Below are 23,937 nucleotides of genomic sequence, written 5' to 3' on the forward strand. Positions count from 1 at the left end.
CCAAAAATAGTTTTTTTAAATGTGAGATTTCCCTGAACAGATCACCATTTAAAAGGTTACCATAAAGCTAATTAAAGGAGCCACCAGGCCTAACTGAACGGGCAAAGAAACATAACATTTGAATGATTTCCCTCAGAAGAGTCCGTATGACTACAAGAAAGGGAAGAAGAATGATTTATCCAGAGAACAAACATGTCCACGTATTCCTAAGTCCGAGGTGTAGGTAGAGAAACCAAGGAGCATCTGTGAGAGGTTGTATTGTCTCCCCCTATTTGCTCCACCACCTGTAGAAGGATGACAGATGCTACAGTGCCACGTGGCTTGCAGCCCCCTCCCCCCACCCAGGAGCATTTCCACCCGGGGTCAGTTTTGCCCTGGTGCCTTGCTTTGAGCGGTGGGGAGCAAGGGAGGGAAGGAGAGAGGTGGGAAGTAGCCACTGGCAAGAAGCATTAACAGATTTCGTTGTTCAGCTCTACCTCCTGCTTTTCTTTACCTGATAATGGTGTATCCCAGACAATGGATGTCCCTTCGTCCCTTGGTCCTAGAATGAGCGGGAAGGGGCTCCCACTCTGCAGCCCTGACCTATAACCCGAGAGAGAAATAAATGTATGTGGTGCTAAGCCACTAAGATGGGAGGTGTTCTTTGCTGCTAAGTTAATATAACATCTAAAAGGTAGATGGCTTATTTGATACCTCCAACTTAAAACTATATTTAGTTGACCTTAAAACCTACAAGCTTTCGAAGTTTATAGTTCTAATCCATTCTTTTGTCCTTCCTCAAATAATGTAAAATGGCAGTAGACTTTGAGCTTTCTCTGAGTCTTTGTGGATTATGTTATTATTCAGAATGTTTGCTGCCCGTTCCTGGGGAGAGGGTTATATACACTTGTCCTGCTGATGCCCAGCTTGGCCGCATGTCTTGCTTTGGCTGATGAAATGTGAGCAGAAATGATGGCATCATTTCCAAGTCGGAGATTTAAGAGTCGTTGAGCGGTACTGACATTTGTCCTTTGCCATGAGACTGGCAATATCCCAGATGGGGGCCGCTCTCTCAGCGTGGGTCCCAGGGGAAAGTGAGAAATAAATGTTTGTTGTGTTGAGCCACTGAAAATTAGGAAGGGTGTGTTTGAAAGTTTGTGATTTGTTAACTCTGCCTCTCCCAAGTGAGACAGGACCTGAGCCACACGTGGAATCTTTGCCACTATGGCTGTGCCACATGGCACATCGTCAGGTGTCCAGTAAGTAATTTTTTAGGTGAAATGAAGAAACTGATAACCAAGTAGAAGAGAACATATTTTTAAAATGAGTGTTAGGCTTTGTGGTTTGAATATTTGCACATTTTCAACATCTTATTTTAATAGCAGACTTTCATACTAAACCATCAAAGATTCTTTTGGAATTGGAAAGCTGTAATTGACAGGACATGACTATGTGTCAAGTTTTTGTCCTGAGATGATGGCAATGTATAACATATATTACAAGGAGGGAGATGATGGTTATATTATAGCTTATAATTAAGATTTCCATTTTATTGATGGCTAGTGGTTCTGGATATCTGCATAGTGCGCTCATATAGACACCTTCTCAGAAACACAGTCCATTTATCACCAAATAGAGCAGTCGTGCCCCAGTTTCTTTAACATGGGTAGGCTCTCCCTCTAATGGCATCTCATGATCCAGTTGAAATATAACCGTATATATTCAGCTGGGATTCAGGGTAATTTGGATTGCATAGATAATGTATGAATTCATTCTTTTTAACTTAAATCTTTTCGGATAGTATAAAGTCTCCTCTCACTGTCATTTCTGAATCTATTCTGTCACCGCACTTACCCAGAGGCATTTTATTTATATATCTATCTAGAGAAAAGCTGTATTGTTCTATATCTGGGGGCTGTCTTTGATTCTGTCTTTTACATAAATGTCATTTTTTTTATGTTCCATTCTGTGGCTCGCTCTTTGCACTAGGCAATCTATCTTGGAGATCTGTCCATGTTGTTACCGAAAGATCTAGCTCGTTTGATTTAACTGCTATATAGTATTCCACAGTATAACTATATTATGGTTTATTTAGCCATTGTCTTGCAGGTAGAGATTTATGTAGAATCTTTTTTAAAGAGTTTGCCACTTTGTATTTAATGATAACAGCATCTTGCACGACTGGGCGAAGGACCCGTAGGAATCCTACTACTAGCAAAGCCTGGCTTGACAAGTTCATTCAACTGTAAAGATGAATGTTATTCATCAAAATGAAGTAGGGTTACATTAAGGTCAAAAATTAACTCACCAGAAATGGAAGTTCCTTGGTTCTTCCTTAGGACAGGCAACATTCAACACCACCAATGTTTTCAAAGGCCAGGTGCTTTCCCTACACCCACATACAGTCGACCAGGCTGATACTACAGCCCGAGGAGGGATGTGGGAGCCTTGCTCAGTACATGGCGTCTAGTGTAATAATTATGGTGATATCCAAGTTACATAAAATCACCCTCCTCGTACGATCTGGTTTTGGTAATACTCTCTCATGGTAGCATAAAAGAATTTAGAAGGATTTTTAAAAATTATTGGGGGGAGGGGGGGATCTGCTTCCCAGAAAATTTAAGATCTCAGAAATGATGGCAGATTCACCCTTGGAGCAGTATTTTTGGTGTTGCTTGTATAGTCAGCATGTGGGTGACATTTAGACCCAGGCTTGGCTTAAAGTATGATTCATGAGAACACATCAGATGCTGAAAGTGGAGAATTTTCTTTGGTATTTAGAAGGAGCAGCTTGAAGGAGCCACACTGCTCTGGGCGATGAAGGCAGCCACGCTGCAGGCTTCACTCAGTGAAAAACAGTCTTTTCCAGAAACTCTTAAAGTCTGAACTCTGGCCCTCAATGACAGCCATTTGGTGCTCTGTGGGAAACCTGTGGGGACATTTCAGAGGCATTCAAATACTGGTGGAAAATTCAAGGTGGGCTGACCTCTAGCCAAAGGCCTGCCATTATTTTACTCATCAAATGAAAAGGGCATTTGAAATGATGTTCGTTCAAATGTAAACATCAAAAGGCACCGTTGATTGCCGGCCTCTGGGTGTGTGGGGAGCTTTAATCCGCCTGGAGATGTCACATTATGCACTGGTAGCGGCCATCCTTGAAGGCCACCATTTAAAGCTTACCTCGAGCACACCTTCCAGATGGTTATAGATAACACAACAAGAAGGCATCTAGGACATTTAAGGCTTCGTCAGTATCAACATTTTGTGCAGCATAGACCCATGGGTTTATTTTTAGCACATTGCATAATGGTGGTGGCTGTGATGATTTCGAGAAAAGACTGACAAGTCCTGGTAGACACACAGAGCAATGTCTCCAAGGAAAGCTAATTAACTTGCCGTATTATAAAACTAAGATATGAGAAACAAACCAGTAGATGCTTTCGGTGGAACTTGAAATTTTCATTTGTTACTTTTTTCTAAGAGGTCTGGATTTAGATTTGTGGGTGAGACTTCATTTGTGCTTATGAAAATTGGTTGAGTCAGAAACTTCTTTTTCTCCCCCCACCCCCCAGCCACATCTACGACAGAAACATCGGAGCTGAATGGCTCCCCCTTCCATTATTATATGTCAGGCTGGTGACATGTGACAGTAGGTTTCATACTCCACTTAATGAGAGGCTGCCAGTGTCTACGGTAGGGAAAAAAAGAAGAAAAAAAGTCAGATTTACATGTATTGCATTAAACGGGGAAATGTTACTAACTTGGTAATAGTGACGGCTTGGAGTATACCAGCCAGTCTTTTGTGGCACTAAAGTGAGGCCAGACTTACGATAACTAATATGTGGGATAACTTCGTCTAGAATCCTCAGGTGAATAGTGGTGAAAATATGCTTTGTTGAAGACTTCGTACACATTCATTGAAGGTTCGCCATGTGGGAGACAAATGGTTTTAGAGGAAAACAAGACAGATGCCTGTCTGTGGCATCCAGGTGGCTTTGCAGTCCTAGAGAACTCCAGTATGTTTCTTTTCCCTTTTTGCTCCAGTTCCCAGGACGCTTGGAGGTAAGGTTACTACTAAAACTTCATTCTCACCTTGGTTCTGGTCCAGCTGCAAATTCAGCAGGGAGCGTTAGGACCGTCCCTTGGACTTGGGTACGTGTCTGTGACATGCATGTGTGTGTGATATGAGGAAAACACGAAAGAGGAGGTAGGCGGGGTAATAACCTCATAAGTAGCAGGACGTGGAAGTGGCATAGGAAAGACAAGTCACATGTTTTTGGAAGGCCAGAGGAAAGAGGAAAATGGTGACCGTGGCTGGAGAGTGTGGAGAGGCTTCCGGGAGGAGGAAGCAGCTTTGTTCTTACCATGTTTGCTGTTTCGGCATGTGGTGTCTTGGCATAAGATGGTTGGGCCAGGTGGAGGGAACGGCCAGAGCAACATGCAAGAAGCCTGGGTCACGCTCACCAGCTGGAAGCCCATGATTTACACACCTTTCAAGGGCCACGACCCCTGGCTGACACCGCCACTTGGGAGAGCCCTCCCTCAGCCTATGCCCTGAAATCATTGGGTTTTGAAAAGCTGGTTGGAAAGATTTGGAAATAGCACACATTTTCTTTACTTAGAGAAAAGCATTCTGATTCTTCTGGTTTTCAGATCCATCTTTGGACACCTCCCATGACCCTGTCCCGAGATCCAATGGGTTATGTATTTGAGAAATAGCAGTAGACACTCCATGGGTGGTGGTCTGCTTGAATTCGTGGTACTTACCCAGCAAATATTACTGTAATCCCCATTCAGGAAACAGTGTATTTCGTTCATCAGCCATACGGTAAAAATACACGCATTGGAATTACGCGTGTGAGATCTGGTAAAACCCGAAAGTGTGTAGTTAATAGCATTGTCATGGTGTCAGGGTCTTGGCTTTGCTGATGTGCTGTGGTTATGTGAAATGTTATCACTGGGGAAGGCTGGCGGAAGCATATATGGGAACAATCCATACTATTTTTACAAATTGCTGTGAGTCTTAAATTACATCAGAAGAAAAACTAAAAGTTTGTTTTCTTTTTAGAAGCAAGACAGAATCAGATCATCTCATCTGGTTGTTTTCACACTGGTATTTTCGGATTGGCCTCCCTCCCTCGCCCTCAGCAGCCCATGGGCACCTCCTGACAGCTGGAGGGCCCTGGGAAATCTACCCCTTTGAAAGTGCTGACCCAGTCCCTTCAGATTCCTGATGAGGAAATCAGAGCCCAAAGGAGAAAGGGCACCACTAGTTAGCAGCTTATGGACAGGAACAGAAAGAGCCTGGGAGCTTTTTAGGACAGTTGCTTCTGTAAATCATCGTGAGTCCCAGCTCTTTAGCTAAACTGCAGCTTCTTTTGTCAGACAAGGTGAGATTAATTCGATTGGAAATGAGTGTCTGTGCTCCGGCGTTCCATTTCCGTGGAGACGGAGATGAGCCGTCCTTATGGTGGGAGCAGTGCACAGGCGGGTTGGGCTGGCGGGCTGTTTCATAGTTCACCACCCAGCGTGGGGCACTTGCCTGGGAAGGCCGCTCTAGGGCAGAGGACGGGAACTCAGGACGCCAGAGGAAATCCCCTGCCTCCTTGCCAGCTGGGCCTCCCCTCCAGCCACCCGTGAGCCCCAAAGTCGATCAGCTTTCCTCTTCCTTCCTTCCCATTCTGACCCAAGTCACTGAAGTATCGTTGGAAAACCTCGGGCATCTTGGACTTTACTTCCAAGGTTAATATAATTGTAATAATCTTGTATTTGTCTAGGGATTTTCAGGTTGCAAAGCCCTGTCTCATATGTTCCCAAAGATAAGCCCCACCCACAGGCTATGACATAGGCAGACTGGTTTTTTTTCTGCTTTATAAGTGACATGACTCGTCCAAAGTTGTTGAGTTTGAGTCTATCAAGACTAGAGTCCAACCACAGGTCTCCAAGATCCTGGTAGCTGCTCTTTTTGTAGGTGAGGTCCTGTTCATTGTAAAGCCCCTGCACACACTTGAAGATCAACCAACAGGTGTTGTTATTATTGTGTTACTATTATTCTTGTTAACATAAGCATGATCCTTGGCCACTCATGATTTTGGAGTATGAGGACTCCCAGACTTTGTCATTCTCCAGACTAACACAGGAGGTGGAAGCAATGGTTTCCTCTCTTCCTACACCTCCAAACGGTTGGGGCCTGAAGATGCCATATGGGGATCGGATGAGTAAGACTTAGATTTTCCTGAAAAGTGAAGCGAGTTGCCCGTGTGCCACATCAATAGGGATCTGTGTGACAACCGACTGGCAGGACAGCCGCCCTGGAGCTGCCTGGCACGCCCAGGCTCCAGAGGGCTGTGTGCGAGCTGCCATGCTTTATTTATTTAGCTCCAGTTGTTGATGCCTGCGTCTGCAGGGAGAGCTGGCCGCTTCCTTTCCCCTAGCATCCTCTTTGCCCTCCACGTGGTAGGACATAACCTCTGCTGTCAACATGGGGACTTTTAATTGATACCGACACTGTTCTGTGACCCCAACATTCTGCCTAACATCTGGGATGTTGGAAACGTTGGTGCGATGCTGTAATGGTGGAGGGCCAAGCCCATCCTTGAGACCATACTCACAGCTACTCCTCGCCAAGGAAAATAATCTCCTGAGGATGGCGTTGATTTTTCACACCCTAAGGGATATTTAGAAAGTAAACTTGATGACCCAACTCAATATTGCTAACCATCCACACACATCTGCACCTAGCATCCAGTAGGCACTTACTAGATATTTGTCAAATAATCTTCTAAAGCAGTGGGTCTCAGTCTTTAGTGTACCTGCCAACATCAGGATCGCCTGAAGGGCTTGTTGAAACACGAAGACACCTCACAGCGTCTCTGAGTCATTTGGTCTGGGGAGGGGCTAAATAATTTCGGACAAGTTCCAGGTGATGCTGGTGTCATGTAGAGAAAATCGTGGTCCAGAAGAGATTGGCAAAGGTTTTCTATAAGGGCCAGATTGCTAATAATTTAGGCTTCGTAGCCATATTTTAGGCTTTGTGGGCTCTGTCATAACTACTCAACTCTGCCATTGTAGCCACAGAAAATACGTAAGTGAGCAGTCATAGCTGTGTACCAATAAAACTTTATTTACAAAACAGGTGGTAGACTTGTTTTTAAAAATGTTGTGTTGGGGAGCCTGGGTGACTCAGTTGGTTAAGTGTCTACCTTTGGCTCAGGTCATGATCCTGGGGTCCTGGGATTGTGCCCCGCATCAGGCATTGGGGGGGGGGGGTGGTTCCCTGCTCAGCAGTGAGTCTGCTTCTTCCTCTGCCCCTCCGCCTTGCTTGTGCTCTCTCGCTCGCACGCTCTCTCTCTTTCTAAAGCTCTTGGATGGGAATTCCTGTTAAAGATGCAGGTATTGGTCAAATCCTATCTCTACTGTTCACTGGCCATGTGACTTTGAAGGTCACTAATGTCTCTGTAGAACGAAGATAACCATACAATGAAAAATCGGGGGAATGCTTAACATTTATCAAGTCTGGTGCTTACATGTTTCATTTAATATTCTTTATGCCATGATGGAAATACTCCAGGATTTTAAAATTCATGACTTTAAAAAGTAATTACAGTTGACCCTTGAACAACCTAGATCTGAACTGCATGGATTCACGTACACATGGATTTTGTACAGTACATTAAATGCGTTTTCTCCTGTGTTTTTCTTAACATTTTTTCTCTAGCTGACTTCATTATAAGACTGCAGGATACACAACGTACAGCATACAAAATATGTGTTAATCAACTGTTTTATGTGTTCCATCGGGCATCCGGTCAACAGTAGGCTCTTGGTAGTTAAGTTTTTGGGGAGTAAAAAGTGATACGTGGAGTTTCAGCTGTGGGGGAGTAGGTGTCAATGCCCTTAAACCCCCGCATTGTTCAAGGGTCAAGTGAATAATTCACTGGCATATGCAGCTTGGATTTTAGGTTTCGAAGTTAACCAAAAGATGAATCATCTTATAAAATTAAAATCTCCTTTGAAATTCTCTCAAACCACCAGCACCTAGGCTCTTAGAAGGTCAGAAGCCAAGAGTAGCTTTCTTGGTGTATCTTTGCACATAAGAGACATGCAACTAAAGGAGGAGTCGGGCTCACCCTGTCTGCAGTGGAGCTGTGAGTCTCACGCCCTTCCCCAAAACCCTGCTCCTCTGTTGTCTTCCTTAATTCAGTTAATGGCAGCTCTGTATTTACAGCTGTTTGGGCCACAAAGAATGATTCAGGACGGGGAATTTAATAAGGAAGTGTCCTGATATGGACTTAAGGATGAAATTGTTTTGTATTTCAAGCAGGACATAAAGGTCTTTTGGATCAACCCTCCGCTTTTGCAGATTAGTAAACAGAAGTCCAAGAAGCATAGGCACTAATCAACATAGATGGACCCACCGAAGCATTTAATAGGACTGACTTGTTTTGTCCTCATAACAACCACGTAAGCTAGGCGCTGTTAATTCCCCAGTCTACAGATGAGGCAGAAAGGATAAGTTATTTGTCCACGGTCATGCTTCTAGTCGCCGTGGGACTGAACCCAGGCAGTCTGACTACCGAGTCCGTGCTCTTTGGNTACGACGCTCTGCTGTGTATAATGTTTTCCTTATCTGTAATCTGTCTGTGAATTGAGGAAAGAAAAGGCTACTTGAGAGAAAGCTGTCTTGTACCTTCAGTAATTTCTGTGTTTTGCTAGGAAAGGTAATGAAATTGCGGCAGGGGGCTATGGGAAGTGTACTTTCAGTGCGTTTTCCAATTTTCACCTGATTATCCTGGAGTTTGCCCATGCAAACGCATGTGATGCTTTGGAAATAGTGCCGAAGCAGAAAGATGTCTCTGTTGGTTTGGATACATATCTGGTCTTAATACTGTATTTCTAGAAAACTTGCCCAAAAGGAGATCACCCCAACGCCACTGAGCAGATCCAGGGTCACCCAGTTCAGCTTCACAAATACGCCCTGACTTTGTGTCTACCGTACGTGTGCTGGGCACTGGAGATATCGCGATATGACAGCGTCTAGAACATTGTGCCTGCCCTCAAGCACTTTTATGACTATAGGTCCCAAAGTGGCAACATTCCTGGAAACCCTGGTGTGTGCAGAGTATACCGCAAAAGAGAGGAAACGTGGGTATTTATTATATGGCCGCAAAATGGGCAGCCTATTAAAACATGATGTGGCCAAGTCACCACCCCCCACTGTATTACCCCAGAGAATAGCGCACAGTCTTGTGCTATTGAACCTTGACATGAGGGGTTGGGGGGTGGGGCCTGACCTTGGCTTAGTCCAAAAATATGTTCTTTTGATGACTGGAATAAAATGATGTGCTTCTTCTCCTTCCCCCCCCCAGGACCCAAGAAGCAAGCACAAGTTTAAAATCCACACTTATGGAAGCCCCACCTTCTGTGATCACTGTGGGTCCTTGCTGTATGGACTTATCCATCAAGGGATGAAATGTGACAGTAAGTAAGTTTTCTTTTCCATAGATGGTGAGGCTCTGCAGCTTATGCCCAGGGTTTACAGAGCACCTCAGCTTCAAGACCTTTTCCACATCAACTCAAAAATAAAAAGAACTCGTTCAAATATGTACCACACCAAAAAAAAAAATGTGTAGGACTGCCCCACTGTCAAAGTACTAATGTATTAAACTCCTTACTTGCCTGATAGTGAACAACAATAACAACAACAAAACCCCACCCAATTTATAAATGAAGTTAGTGCTGTCGTGGGGTGTGTGTGTGTGTGTGTGTGTGTGTGTGTGTGTTAGAAATCTTCAGTCACTATAAAATGCAGGCTAGTCAAACCCCAAAGCAAATGCCATGTGTTGAAAGAAGACTCCCCACCTCCAGATTCCACATTTGGTTAGGCTTCAGAATACGCTAAGCAACCATAGTCATTATCTTCCCGTGTCTCTAATTAGTGGGTGGACTGTGGAAAAATCCAGTAGGCTCTCCTTCAAACTGAAACTACGATGAAAATAAAAACCAGACATCTGAAGTTCACTCGCCCTGCTGCATGTTCGTGGACAGACCAAATGTTTACCCGTCCAGTTAGAGATGAAATCACTGAAGGCCACGGACAAGGAAGGCATCAGCCCCTCCACTCTCCCTTTTTTGTTCTGTATGTATCATCATCAGGCACCAGGTAGAAAGAAAAACAACTCTGGAAACTCTTTGCTTTGATAATTCTTATGAGATTCCCCAGGCCATGTATGTGTTTAAGTAAAAATGTATACTTTCAGGACCAAAAGAAAGGGAATTACTGAACCTGTTTTTCTAGTAGACAGGGAAGTGTTATGGAAATATCACTATGTTTCCATTCATTAATTGCTGCTCTTATGGCCAAAAGCTTTCTGTGTGTATTCCACAGGGAGCAAAGACAAGCGTGTATGTAAAAATCAAGATGAAATGAACATTATACAGCAGATGGATAGTTTCTCTCAGCACACAGGGGTCCTTCACCTTAGAAACTGTCAGATTTAATAGCCTAAACGAAACGTTTCTGATGATCCAGGCCAGTCGTTTTCTGTATTTTGAGAAACCCCCGGACTCTGTAGATACGGATCTCGGGGGTTCTGCAAGTACTCTCCTGTTACGGAGCCATACAACTCTAACAGAGTATGGAAGTAAGTGCATTGTCAGGGCGGGACTGAGACAGCTGGTTTCAAAATTTTGTTCGGATCAGAGGGCTTTATTGGTGATCCATGAATGTCTTTGTAATAAACAAATGGCATCCGTTTGCATTTATGAGCTAAGTTTTTGCTGATGAAGTAACACTCATCTGGCTTATGTGTTAGGACTCCGCTTAAGATTTTGTTTGAAAAATGGGTTCCATTACTAAAAAAAAAAAAAATTTGAAAACCTGACCTGGACCAGTGCTTTGTGTTTTGCCTTCTTTTGTTTTAAATTCTTTTACTTGGAGTCGTAGGGCTTCTGGGGCTGCTTCCTGTGCTCCTTCCTCAAGGGAAACAGATAAGCAGATGGGTGCCAGGAGCCCAAGCCCTCCCTTCCCTTCTGTAGAGAAGAAGCCTCTCCCTGTGCCTTCCCACGTTGCAGGGTTAGAATACCATATACAATTCTGCTTGGTAGGGGAAAGATGTGAGCAACCCCTTGTCCAGGCCAGCCTCTTAGTTTGCAGAGCAGGAGACGGGATCAGAGAGAGCACTTGAGCTCCCCAAGATCAAAAAGCCGCTAATGGGGGAGCCAAGACAAGAACACAACCCAGGGCGCACTCGCCTCCCATGCTCCCCTCCCTGTGGCGCTTCTCCTTTGCAGAGAGGCTGGCATTAATTTCTTTGAAGTTGCAATTCCGCCCCGGCACTTGAAGGTAGGATTTGGTGACCCCAAGTCCTGTCAATAGTCTACCTTGTCAGGAAGCCTTTATATCGGCTGCATCGAGGGGGGTGCACGGTTTGGAATGGTTAGCTTTGGAAATAGAAACCTAGACAGAATCCACATTTGTGAAGCAGCGGATTGTTCTTTCCTCGTTGCATGCGTTATCCTACTTTCCATATCGAATCATAGCAAATACACGTTATTTGCGATGCTTTTTGCCATTTAATTCACCACGGTAACACTCAAAATGAGCACCAAGGCTCCACCTTGAAGGCGACAGAAGAGCCTGGTAGCATCCTGTCGAGGGGGTGTGAGGATTCCAGTGGCCCTGGCTCCTTCGGGAAGCCTGGAGGTACAAGGACAATAGAGCTGGAACACCCACACAGAATCTTATGTTTGTGTTCAGCATACAGGATTCTTTTCAGGGTGTCTTTGGTTCACTGCATGGAGACTGATCTTTTTATTCCTCCGTGTCTCACCCACGTAATGTCAGCTGGTAAGGAGTGGTTTATCATTGCCAGCCATGTATTTGTTTTACTTAGAATAATATTTAAATATTTGAAGACAGGTTTAAAATCTCAAATACAAGTTCTTAAAAAAAAAAAAAAAAGCTATCTACTTAAGCCTTCTTGAAAACACAGAGTTAACTAAGGCAGTGAATTTCATGAATCTCCTGGACTCACTCCACAGATTGTCACTCTTCCCAAGTGGTAAGCTCAGAAGGGCCTAAGAAATTCTTTGGCAAAAAAAAAAAAAAAATAGCCTCGGTCTAAACTTTGCATGTAATTTGCCTCTGCATACACGAGATATTAATTAGCCCGTGCTCTGTATGCATTTACCTGGGTGAGTTTTGTGTAGTGTTAAATAGTTGATGCATTCTCGGCCGAGCAGGCAGGGGGATTTTGCTTCCATGAAGACGGGACAAATACGGCACGGGTATTTTAAGGATAGCGTCGTTCACATGAAGCCTGTGTTATAAGGGACATCTGCTAACAGTTCTTCGTGTCACCGAAAACATTGTAGCGAAGCATCGAGTTAGAGGGTAGCTCATTTTCACTTGTGCTCGCGCACCACAACACTGGGGAGGCTCGAGCCCGTCTGCACAGCCTCACCCTCCGCTTCCCCGGTTCACAGCCTGCGACATGAACGTGCACAAACAGTGCGTGATCAACGTGCCCAGCCTCTGCGGGATGGACCACACGGAGAAGAGGGGCCGCATCTACCTGAAGGCGGAGGTCACCGACGAGAAGCTCCACGTCACCGGTAAGGCATGCCCGCGGACGCGTGAGGCACGCGGCGTCTCCGTGGGCATGCGGGTCAAGGCCGGGCTCATCACGGCCTGGGAGTCGGTCGGACTCAGAGCCAAGGATTTCCCATGAACCCGTCTCCCCAGAGACTGCTCTGGACGCCGACTTCCCGGCCACTCCAGTGCCGTCCGAAGTCATGCCTGCCGTGTGGGTTGGGGTACCCTGACGGCCTGGCCAGCATCTTGTGCCCTGGTGCCAGCGGGGGGAGGTGGACAGATGGCCCAGACGTGTCATGGCATCAGACTGTGGTGACCTGACCAGCCCATGCTAATGATAACACCCACAGTGAACGGCCATGAGGTTACAAAGTTATGCTTCCTCTGCGTGGGGCACGGTGCTAAGGACTTCGCCGTAGATAATTCCAGGGAAGTTCGTTTCCTCTGACATCGCTTCTGCGTCCTCGCATGTGGGGCTGTGGCTCTCACCTGCGTTTCCCTTGCATTGGACTGACGCTGTTGGTGGGGTCCACTCTGTCCTTGTGGCATCTTGTGGCCACCAGTGTCTGTACAGCCCCAGCCTTACACACATTCGTTCTCTTCTCTGCTGTGGCTCCCACCTTGTCAAAGTCCCGTACCGGGGCAGGGAGCACGCAGCCTAGGAGAAAATGACCAGAAAGCAGTAAGCGGTAAGGGATTCGGAAGCAGGAAGTCAGAATGCCTATTGGCTAAACATTTCCCTGTTTTTCCTCTACTTCATAAAGCCGCTGCTTTGGGCGGTCTAACAGACCTGGCGGGGGACCAGTCAGAGCCTCATGGTGAGGGGCAGAGCTCACTGTGAGGTAGGAATGGCCTGGCAAGAGTTTCTGAACGCTCAGCCCTCATTCGTGTTGTTTCTGATACAGCAAAGCACGCCGCCCACTGGACCCGTCTCATGCCTTCTCCCGTAATAACAGCAGCAGCCCTATGGGGCTTGCACAGGCACAGCGAGGGGTGCTGTTCTGGGGCCCGTATGCTCATTGCCCCACCACGGCCAACAGCTGAACTCAGTTCACCGCTCTGCAGGGTCATCCTGGGAGACAGCACCCCTCGCCGAGTTAGACGTAGATTTTCCGCACGCGAACGTCGACAAGTCTAACGTATAGCAACATTCTAGGTTAAGTCTCTTGAAGGTCCATCTAAAGTGCTTTGCAGAGTTACAGCTCTGCTCTGTGAATATGAATCCAGCAAGAGTTCAGTCACAACAGCAACAGCAGCCGACGCAAGTGGGCCCCACAAAAGGGCCGCTTTCTGAGCACATCGTGTGGTTAACGTCTGTAAACCTAGGTGGACATTTACTGTATTATCCTTACTTTAGAGGTGAAAGCACCAGGAAATGATGTGACAGGGCCAAAGTCATGCAGGTGGTACATTTAATAGTTAAATGTTTAATTGCTGCAAGTAGAGATACGGTATTTCAGTGATAGTGTGGACAAGAACTGGAATCTTGTCTTAGTTCTGGCTGCCGTCATAAACAGTAAAGACTGTGTGGCTTAGACACCAGCATTTACTGATCACAGTTCTGGAAGCTGGGAAGTCCAAGATCAGGGTGCCGCTAATTTGGTTCCTGGTGAGGGCTCTCCTTTTTGGTTCTAGATGGTTAGTGTAGCTGTGTCTTCACTTGGGGATGGGGAGACAGAGGAAGCAAGCTCTTGGGTGTGTCTTCTTATAAGAGCCCTGATCACGTCGTGAGGGGCCCCAATGTCATGACTTCATTATTTCCCCAAGACCCCATATTCAGAGGGTTAGGGGTTCAACGTACAAATTTTGGGAGGATACATAATTCAGCCTATAGCAAATCTATTTTTAAACTATGGTTATTATTTGTGTGAAGGAAATATAATCCTAAGTATGGAAAGCCCAACCCAAGGGAGTAGCTAATAGGCAGTCATTTGTCTAAAACTCTTAATTTAGAGTAATTTTAGATTATCAGAATCAGAATTAATTTGGCTGTAGTGAGAACACAAATATAAATAAACCGTAACAAATAGAGCTCATGGTTCAAATAAAAAAAAAAAATTCATAAGTAGTACAGGGTTCCCTTCACCCAGTCCTCCTGTCCCCCAATATTAATATTCCTCCATAACCGTAGGGTAAGTATCAAAGTAGACATGTTTTTATTTTTTTTATTTTTTATTTTTTTTAGAGATCTTATTTCTTTGAGGGAGAGGAGAGAGAGCACGAGCGGGGGAGAGGAGGGGCAGACGCCCCACTGAGCAGGGAGCCTGATGCGGGGCTCAATCCCAGGACCCTGTGATCATGACCTGAGCTGAAGCCAGATGCTTACCAACTGAGCCACCCAGGCACCCCTCAAAATAGATACATTTTTAAATAACACCTGGTAAATTTGGAGAAAAAAAAATACCTGTGTATCTGTAGTTACTCACTAGAAATTATTTTAGCCAAAGAGAAGATGTGAGACTTCTCTTATTCCAGTATGAAAAGACTGCTGGGGATACAAAGCGAAGCCCCTTCAGGCAGAAGCTGTCGGTCACGCCCCTCCCCCCCTCCTGCATGAGCTGCCCAGCCTCCCAGCCCAACAGTTCAGGCACAAATTTGTCTTGACTCTTGTTTTCAGTAACAACAGCTACCATGCATTGAGTACTTGGTATGTACTTACTCTTCATGAGACTGGACCTTTCTTCGTGCTAAGTGCTTTCTATTCCTTGTTTCACTGACCCCTCAAACAATGCCATAAAGTACTATTATTATCCTCAATTTTGAGATGTGCAAACGAGCTAAGAGAGAGGGAGAAATTGTTCCAAGTTATAAGGTAGAAAGCGGTGGTGTTGGAGCTGGAATCCACGTCTGACTCCCAGCCCCTTGCCTTCAGCCCCGAGGCTGTCAACCTCCCAGTTCTCTCCTATGAATTAAAGAGTCTCCTTTTGAATAAAGAGCAAACCCATAAATATTCGCCATACCCCTGTTTGGCACTCCACAGGTTCTGTGAGGGTGCAGAAGGTCCCAACGTGAGATTAAAACCAGGGGAGCAAAAAAGTAGCTGAGGAAGGAATTAATGGACGATCCAAGTGCCTGCAAAATGAAGTGCTTGATTATGTGGATGCTAAACCGTCCATCGTGGAGAAGGGGACTGAGAACTGCGGCTATCTGAGAGGCAGAGGGAGGAGAGTTCCAGTAAAGGGCCCAGATGGAATGGCGGAAGCAGCCTGGCTTTAATGAGAATGCAGGTATAAACAATGAACCGTAGCAGCCAGAGCTTAAGTCCAAATGCAAGTGGTATCTTCCAAAATGCATTTAACCCCTGAGCAGCTGTGTTGATGGTTAGATTAGCTCAGCTCCATTTTACCTGTGCAGAATTGCTCAGATTGAACATAATTCCCAAAGTAAAATAGAAACTCCCAACAGACGCCTGCTTTGGGACAGCAATCGGCCTTTTGAAATCAGAGATGAGTTTCCTTTCTAGATCGGTGCGGTATTTATGGGCAAGGCCTCCGCTTTAGCGGTATATTTTTATTTTTTGCCTCCGGGCAGTGGTGCTGATGTTATCTGAACAGTGTCATTTTTATTTCTTTCAATATGCGATTTTAATAGGTTTTCTACGTTCTCGTGTGCTTTTTTATTTGGTTTTTGGAGGAATGGTTAAAAAAAAAAAAGGAATTCCCTCGTGGGAACAAATTTTCAATTTAATGTTATAAGTAAATGGAAAAAAATATCATGCTTTACAGCTGCTCCAGGAACACATGTCTCCCACAAATAGATTATTCTGCAGAAGAGTCTCATTTTCTCAAATACTCCAGGTGGTTAATTTGGCCTGGAGATCTAAGTTCTCCAGCGAGTTCTGTGGGGGAGGGCAGGGCTTGGGGCAGGATCTGAGGCTCCTTAAGGAGCAGCAGACGGGTCATATCCTCCTCGGTGCGCCTTCTACGGCAGTTTGCAATTCGGTGCCCGTGTCTCACCACCCCAGCCATTGAGACTTGACGTCATGGTATCGTGATTAAGCACTAATGCTCCCTCTCTGTGTTCTTCCACCTTAAGAGCATAGAGCCTACAGAGTCGAGGCGGTGAGACTCAGCTTTGGGTAACAGTCATTGATTCTTTGATTCACCCATTCATTATACATTTATTGAGCATGTCTTCGGCTATCTCAAGGTGCCAAGGAAGCAAAGATAATTAAGACATGGCCCTTATTGCAGAATGTGTGGTCTTTGTGGGGGAGGATGGATTAAGACATAAAAAAGGGACGACGAGGCGGGGCGCCAGGTGCCCTTAAGTGCGGTGGGAGTTGGGGAGAGTGGTGCCTCACCTGCCCTGCGAAAGCTGCAGACAGCTCCCTGTGGCCAGTGACAGGGAAGCCAGGGGGACATTTCAGATAAAGATGCAGAGCCGTGGAAGGGCATGGCGTGTTCAGGAAGCTCGCACAGTCCAGGACTCGAGGAATTTGGAGTGTGAGGTGGGGAGAGCTGGAGGGAAACTTCTTTCCATTTTCAAGGGATCAGGGCTATAATCCTCAGAGTGTCCAGATTGTACGGTTCTTAGGGGTCATGTAGCACAGGCTCAAAGTTAAATATTTTCTTTTTCAAAACTGGAGGATTTTAAGTTCCGGGTGGCTGTGTTGTCAAGGATAGGGCATCAGTCTCCTAGCCTGAACTCCGGATCTCACCCTAAGGCTCACGGTGACCCTTGACTTTTCTTTGTCAATGCTGGGAAAGGGGGCAGAGCAGGTAGCCCACTGGTTGCCTAAAAGCTTTGTAGGGATACTTTTCCCAATGGCAGGCAGGCTTGTGGACTATAATAATTAGTGTGGGGCTGCCAGCAAGGAGCTGGACCAAGCTGCTTTCTTAAGGGAAAAGGTATTACTCAGAGGTGATGTCTATGAAATAAAATCTTGGCTGTGGGATTCGGATCCAGCTCAGGTATACAGAAGGTGATGCAGCTGGTATAGCTGGTCCGCAGGTCGGGATAGAGAGAGGAGGTCAGCAGGAAGCTGCTTAGCCTTGAGTATCTCCAGATTGTCCATTATTGGTGATACTACACTTGATCACCTAGTTCAGGTGTTTTCATCAGATCCCTCCACTACAAAGGTACCCTTGTCTGTTTATAAATGATAAGGAATCTGGGTGTCATACTTGGAGACCCGCAACCTTCCACCCAGTGGTTTTAGCATCCATGGATGGGCCGTAATCAATTATTACGTTGGTTGCACAACGATGACTTTCTAATTCTGTAGTTCCTTCTATGATCATTTGCTGGCATTCAGCTGAAAGAAAAGCTTTTCCTTTACCTCTCTCCTACATTTTTTTTTTTAAAGTGGGCTCCACACTGGGCATGGAGCCCAGCACGGCTTGAACTCAAGACCCTGAGATCAAAACCTGAGCTGAAATCAAGAGTCAGATGCTTAACCTACTGAGCCACCAGGGGCCCCTCCTGTACCTTTTTTAAAGTAGCAGTTTGGGCTCACGAGTTCTTTCCTACTGTCAATTTTTTATGTTCAGATTGTTCAAAATATGGCCAGTGGGAATCCCTTTAAACTGGCTCTGTGTCTTTTTGACATAACGCATCAGTTTTTTGTTTTTTGGGGTTTTTTTTAGCGCTCCCGTTCTTTCTGGAACAGAAGAGCACCCAGCTTGCCCTTAATATTTCTGAGCAGCCCTGAGTATTGTTTTGTTTTGTTTTGTTTTTTGCTGGGACATAAGAATCCAAGGTCTGAGAGCTGGGGTGCTCATTGCTTCTGGGGTGTTCCTCTCTCTCAGCTCTTGCAGGAGACAGAGGAAATGACTCTACACTGGTGCTTCCGGTTCTAATCGTAGCTCAGGGTTTTTCCTTACCTTTCCCCAGTCCTCATTCATTCCTCCTCCTCCCTCTGTGGATCTCTGGTTCCTGGTAACATCAGTGAGTTTACTTATTTGCTCTGCCCCAAATCACATGCAGCAGAGTTTCAGAATGTATATACCAATAACTCTAAGAATAAATCTACTCCATGAAGTTCACTATTTTATTGCAGTTTTTAAAAATCCTTAGATGATATCCCACTAAGGGTAAGAAGTCAGAATACCATCACTCTGGATTGAATGTTTTCCTGTGTAGTTCTGTTCTCCGTTTGATATATGCCGCCGTAACTGAGTGACCAAACTCAGCCTACCCCATGTGACAGACTGAAAGGGTAGGCCTCCTAATCTGATGTAATAGAAGGTACGTGGTATTGCCTATTCAAGTACTTTTGCCCAAATCTTATAACCTGAATCTAATCATGAGAGGGGGAGGGGGAAGCAGATAAATCCAGATATTGGGACATTCTCTTGTTAACCAGTATGGACTTTTCAAAAACGCCACTGTCCCAAGAAACAAAAACAGTCAAGGGGATTTGAGTAAAGGAACGTGGAGTCATGGCAACCAAGTGAAGCCTGTAACACTCGATTGGATCCTGGATCTAAAACAACAACTATAAAGGACTTCGGGTGATGGGGGGGGAGGGGGGAATGTGAATCTGGACAGTATTCTAGGTAATGTTTTTGTATCAGTGTGAAATTTCTGGATGATAATGGTGATGTGCTTTTGAAGGGCAGTGCTGATGTCTGGAACTCACCTGCAAATAATTTGGTTAAAAGCAAAAAACCCAAAAAGCTGAAAATACGTGGAGGTACATACACACAGAAAGCCTGTGTGGCACAATGTTAATAAATAGCGAATCTAAAATCGATGGAGGGTTGGGTGGATAGAGAGTCTAGGTGAAGGCTGTATAGGTGTTTGGTGTACTGTTCTTTTGACTCCACTGTTGGTTTGAAGTTGTTTAAGCCGAACCTCCAGAATGCTGTCTGTAGAGGTCACTCCCAGCTGGAAGGAGGCCCCCAGGTGAGCCAACATCAGAGCTCCCGATGGGGTTGCTAGTGGACTGCCAGCCAGTCAAAACGCAAGCAGCAAATGTGGGAAAGGAGACGTGAGAGCAAACCAGAAAATCTGCTGGTGTTTCTTGAGTGCCTGGGTCCTGTGAGAAGAGAAACCAACGTCCACTGAAGTACCTTCCATGTACCAGGCCCTGATTGGAAGCCTTTCTGTGTATTAACATGGTGATGATATACATTCATCACAGCAACCCTTCGAGAAAAGGGCTATCATTATCATTATTTTGTAACCGAGGAAGCAGGCTGGAAGAGCTCCCAGGCCTGCCCAAGGTCACACAGCTGCTAAGTGGAGAACACTCCCCCCAGCGCCCAGGCACGCGCTGCCCCCTCTCTCCCCACAGCCGACCCCTGGCCCTGCCAAGGGAAGATTGTGTGCTAGTGCAGATGTGGCCCATACTGGTGCTCAAGTGTTTGCAACTTCACGTTTCCGTCCTGCAATTAACAGGTGAGTCTACCCTCTGCTGGTTCTGCGGCCCCTGTAATTACCACAGGGCCATGGGCACCCTTGCGAGTGAGGGTCTGTCATCATTTCCCCCAGCGTCCATCCCCCAGGGCTTAGATAATGGCTGGAAATAAACATGGCGTCAGGGGATCTGGCTGAAAAAGAATTAAAATGGACAAAGATGGATGGAAACAGATACCCGCTCAAGATGTGTTCTGGTGGTGCACGAGTCGGCCCGACATGGGTCCTGCCCCTGTCATTTCTCACCCTGCCATCCCCCACTTTTCCTTGCTGGCTCTGGTTCTTTCCCACTGTAGACTCGTCCTCCCTCTCCCATTCCCACAGTCTTGAAAGAACCCATCTCTGGCAGTTACCTGCCTTGAGTTTGCTGATGCTTAACATGTGCAAAAGAGTTTGCAAAAGAAACCAGGCATGGTCTCTAAGCTAAACATGAGTCGTAGTGTGCTTATACCAGAAGAACGCCCGCCGGTTGCCCCATTCCAACGGGTATGCTTCTCGGTGATGGCTTCTTGGCATGGTTTCAAGGGATTTATGTACTCTGTCTTCTTCCTTGATGGGATATTCCTAAACACAGATGTCCCACCTCTGCATGTAGCTCCTTCGGCAGCCAGTACCTTGCCTGCCTCCCCACCAAGTCTTATTCCTGATGCCCCCCACCCCCACCCCTTGACACTCTGTGTTCCAATTGTAAAGAAAGCTATGTGCTGTTTGCCCAGTGGGCAGGCTGATTCCCACCTCCTCACCTTTGTTTCTGCCGTGTCCCCCACTCCCTCGGGAACATCCTTTTACGCTCCGCTCCAGATACCTTTACAAAGCCTCTCCTCCCATTTTATAGCTCGCCTCAAGTCGACCACTTTATAACATAGCCTTTATAACATCTATAATGTGATTTCACTTATGTTTATCTGCATATTAATCTCCCTCCAGCACACCATTAGCCCTTCGAGGACAGAGATGGTATCTTACCTCTCATATCCAGCCCAGGGCCTCAAATTTGTGCCCTGATGTGTTTGTTGAGCAGATGATGACGATAGACGTCTCCAGTAGGCACAGAATAAAAAATTCATTTGGTTTTATACTGTACTCTCTACATCAGATCCAAGCAACTCTTCCCACTCTGGTCCTATGTCGGGGTCGAGTTAAAATGATCCTATTTTAGCCTAATTCTTGAAGCCACATGACTTCTGGGATCTTTCAGAGAAACACATATCAGCCGAGAAAGAGGTTCATCCTCTCCAAAGAAACATGGCATTATTTACATCCTGACTGTGGTACCGCATCCTGGCCTGTCTGGGGCAGAGCTCACTGTCAAGTGTGTACTAACTAGCAGCCAGCTCTCCTGCCCGGTTCTCTGTGCAGCGATGCAGACATAGCTTTCCACGCTGGCTGCTTAGTCACTGGATGTCCCTGGGAAGCAGCAAGACTGGGGCAAAGGGCAAAATCCACGTGGCATTTTCTTAATGCAGTGTGTGCCTTTGTCTTAAAATACCCTGGTATCCAAGCTCAAAGTGACATGGCTTCTGTGTCTCCTGCTTAAAATGATCTTAAGCCCCTGGGTTCTTGACAGGGACCTCAGTCATCCATCTACTTTGGCATCAATGGCTCCTGCTATGAAAATGCATTCTTAAAGATGGGCTTTGAACGCCTGCATTCCTGGGAAAAGGAGGGAGGGGGGAAGAGAAACATTTCTGGGGCCTCTTTCAAGATTATGCCATTAGCATACAGGGACATTGACCTTGACTGAGCGGGTCATTCTTGTGCAGGATTTTAATTGCTTCTAATTATAGGATTATCATTTAAGCACAAGATTAATTGCCATGAAATTATTGCAAGGAACTTGATCTTCTTCTAGAAAGTAAATGCATTCACCAAGTGAAGAATCTCTCAGAAGCTTGCAAATGATGTCTTTTTAATCATGTCATGGAAACTTTTTTTTTTTTAACTCTTTGATGGGGAGAGGAGATGATGGGGAGGGAATCAAAGAATAGCAGATAAATGCCCCTTTGGATTCCTCCCACCCCCCCACCAAGGTTTTCCAGCTTAAACATTCAGTGTTCATGTGGTTCATCGGTGGACATGTCCCAAAATAAATGCAGAGGCTTTCCTCCTTTGATCCATTTCATCGTCATGGGTGGGTAAGAGTGGTCCACTAAAAAGCTAGGAGGGGCAGATGCTGCCTTTTGGTCCCTGCCAACACTAAGCTGTTCCATATCCCACAAACATTCTTTTTCAAATGTCTTGAAAGGAATCTCCTTTGTATGTGGACACATACACCTGCTCTGGTTATTAGCACCAAAATGGTGCTGAGAAACATCAGACTATGTCCATCTCAGCTTCTAGGCATTTCCATTTGGGAAAAAAATGCAGATTTCCTGAGAAAATAGGAGTTAAGTTAGCTCCTGGGGTTCTTCTAAAATATCCCCATTGGAATAAGGTAGGGAGTGGCCACCTGCAGAAGCTCTGTACCAGAATGTCCCCCCACAGGGGACTCTCTTGACTGAAGAGAACAGTAGCTGTACTTTACCACCTATTTTCCTTGGCAATTAATGCAAGTTTTGTGGCTAATTAAAGACAGTCAGGGTCCCTTTTAAAACCAAGTCAAGCCTCTTTTCCTAAAATAATGAAGCAAGAACAGATGCGAGGCAAAACTTCCTATAAAAGCATTCAAGGTGGGGGTGCTGAATTTGGGGAAAGTTACATTGAAGAAAGTGTCGCTTCACCAGCTTCGACCCACCGAAGGCAGGGGAGGTAATCAAAAGCAATGGGTACTTCCCTGAACACCCAGTGGGAAGGTGGTGGGAGGAGGACTCTTGTTCTAGAATATACCCCACTGGCATCTCCTCCCCCTTAAGTCGCTCTGCCTGCAGCCAACCATGGCCAGGGCGAAGGGTGGGCAGGACGAGGTTCTTCGGCTGGGTATTTGCCACTGTCGATTTATGGGCTGCCTGGGTGAGTACCCACAGAAGAGCTCTTGTGCGTAAACATCTGCCCACAAGGCCAGAACGTGCGTGTGCCCCACACATTTTAAGCAGCACAGTGGAGCCTCATAGGTCTAATTCCCCACTACTCTAGATGGCCCTGAAGCCTATTTCAGTCCCCTAACCCCCTCCCCCAAGAGAGCAGGGACTCCAGTATCCTTAAAACTTTGAACTTCTGAAGGATGCCCATTATATATATTTTTTAAAAAATCTCAGCACACATTAAATGACTACCTCTCCATGAAGAAAGGGTACAGGGGGCCTGTGTTTAGAAGATAAGAAAAGTGATCTGATTTTAGAGGAAACCTTGCTCTTGGATTTATGGTCAGGTCGATTGGGATTGACTCACGGCTCCACCGCTAACTGATGCTCGGTAAGCATTAGGGATTGTTTCTCTCTGAAGAGTTGTTGCGGTCACATTTACGTCATACAGTTCAATGAACCAACGTATGTCCTATATTGACACATTAACTCTTTCTGACGCCACTAGAACCACAGGACGACCCCAGCTACCGCCAAGAAAACCTAACGCCAGATGTCATCTGCTTTTCCTTTACCGTGCCTACCAGGCAGGACCCAGGAACGCCCTGGAATCTGCACTTAGGGAATGGAAAGAACTCTGTGAATGGAACAGCTGTGTATGAAGCTGAGAATATTAACCCCAAAGATTCTAACATGCTGTGCACCTTGTCCTCAGCTCCTTCGGTTTCGCTGTCCTCATCTGCAGGTTCATACAAAGGCACTTCGCTGTATGAACTCTGAGGGTCCCCACAGCTCTGGCGTTCTGCTGCTGGGAGTATCGTTTCAGAGAGAAATTGCTGGGGGTCCAGCAAGTCTATAAGAGGAGGATTGACAACCATTGGGCATGGTGACTTTCAGACAAGTTTGAGCAGCAGATGCCTTCCAGTGACATCTTATTTGGAGTGATATTCACATTAAACAGAGCTCCTCTGGTTAAAGGGAAGAGGATGTGGCCTCCACATCCCTCCTCCTCGACCCACGAGGAGACTGGGGGACAGTTTC

At 45.8% G+C, this 23,937-nt stretch overlaps 1 protein-coding gene across 2 annotated transcripts in view; it reads left to right on the top strand.

The window, feature by feature from the left end:
- The window catches only part of PRKCA (protein kinase C alpha), a 391,135-nt gene that overhangs the window by 252,101 nt on the left and 115,097 nt on the right, over positions 1-23,937 (top strand). For both annotated transcript variants that reach the window (XM_040640368.1, XM_040640369.1), the window contains exons 4-5: positions 9,348-9,459; positions 12,466-12,594. In XM_040640368.1, coding sequence (XP_040496302.1) covers positions 9,348-9,459; positions 12,466-12,594 — 241 coding nt within the window. The remainder of the gene's footprint in view (positions 1-9,347; positions 9,460-12,465; positions 12,595-23,937) is intronic.

This window comes from Ursus maritimus, unplaced genomic scaffold (genome assembly GCF_017311325.1).
Source record: "Ursus maritimus isolate PB19 unplaced genomic scaffold, ASM1731132v1 scaffold_24, whole genome shotgun sequence".
NCBI classification, from domain to species: domain Eukaryota; kingdom Metazoa; phylum Chordata; class Mammalia; order Carnivora; family Ursidae; genus Ursus; species Ursus maritimus.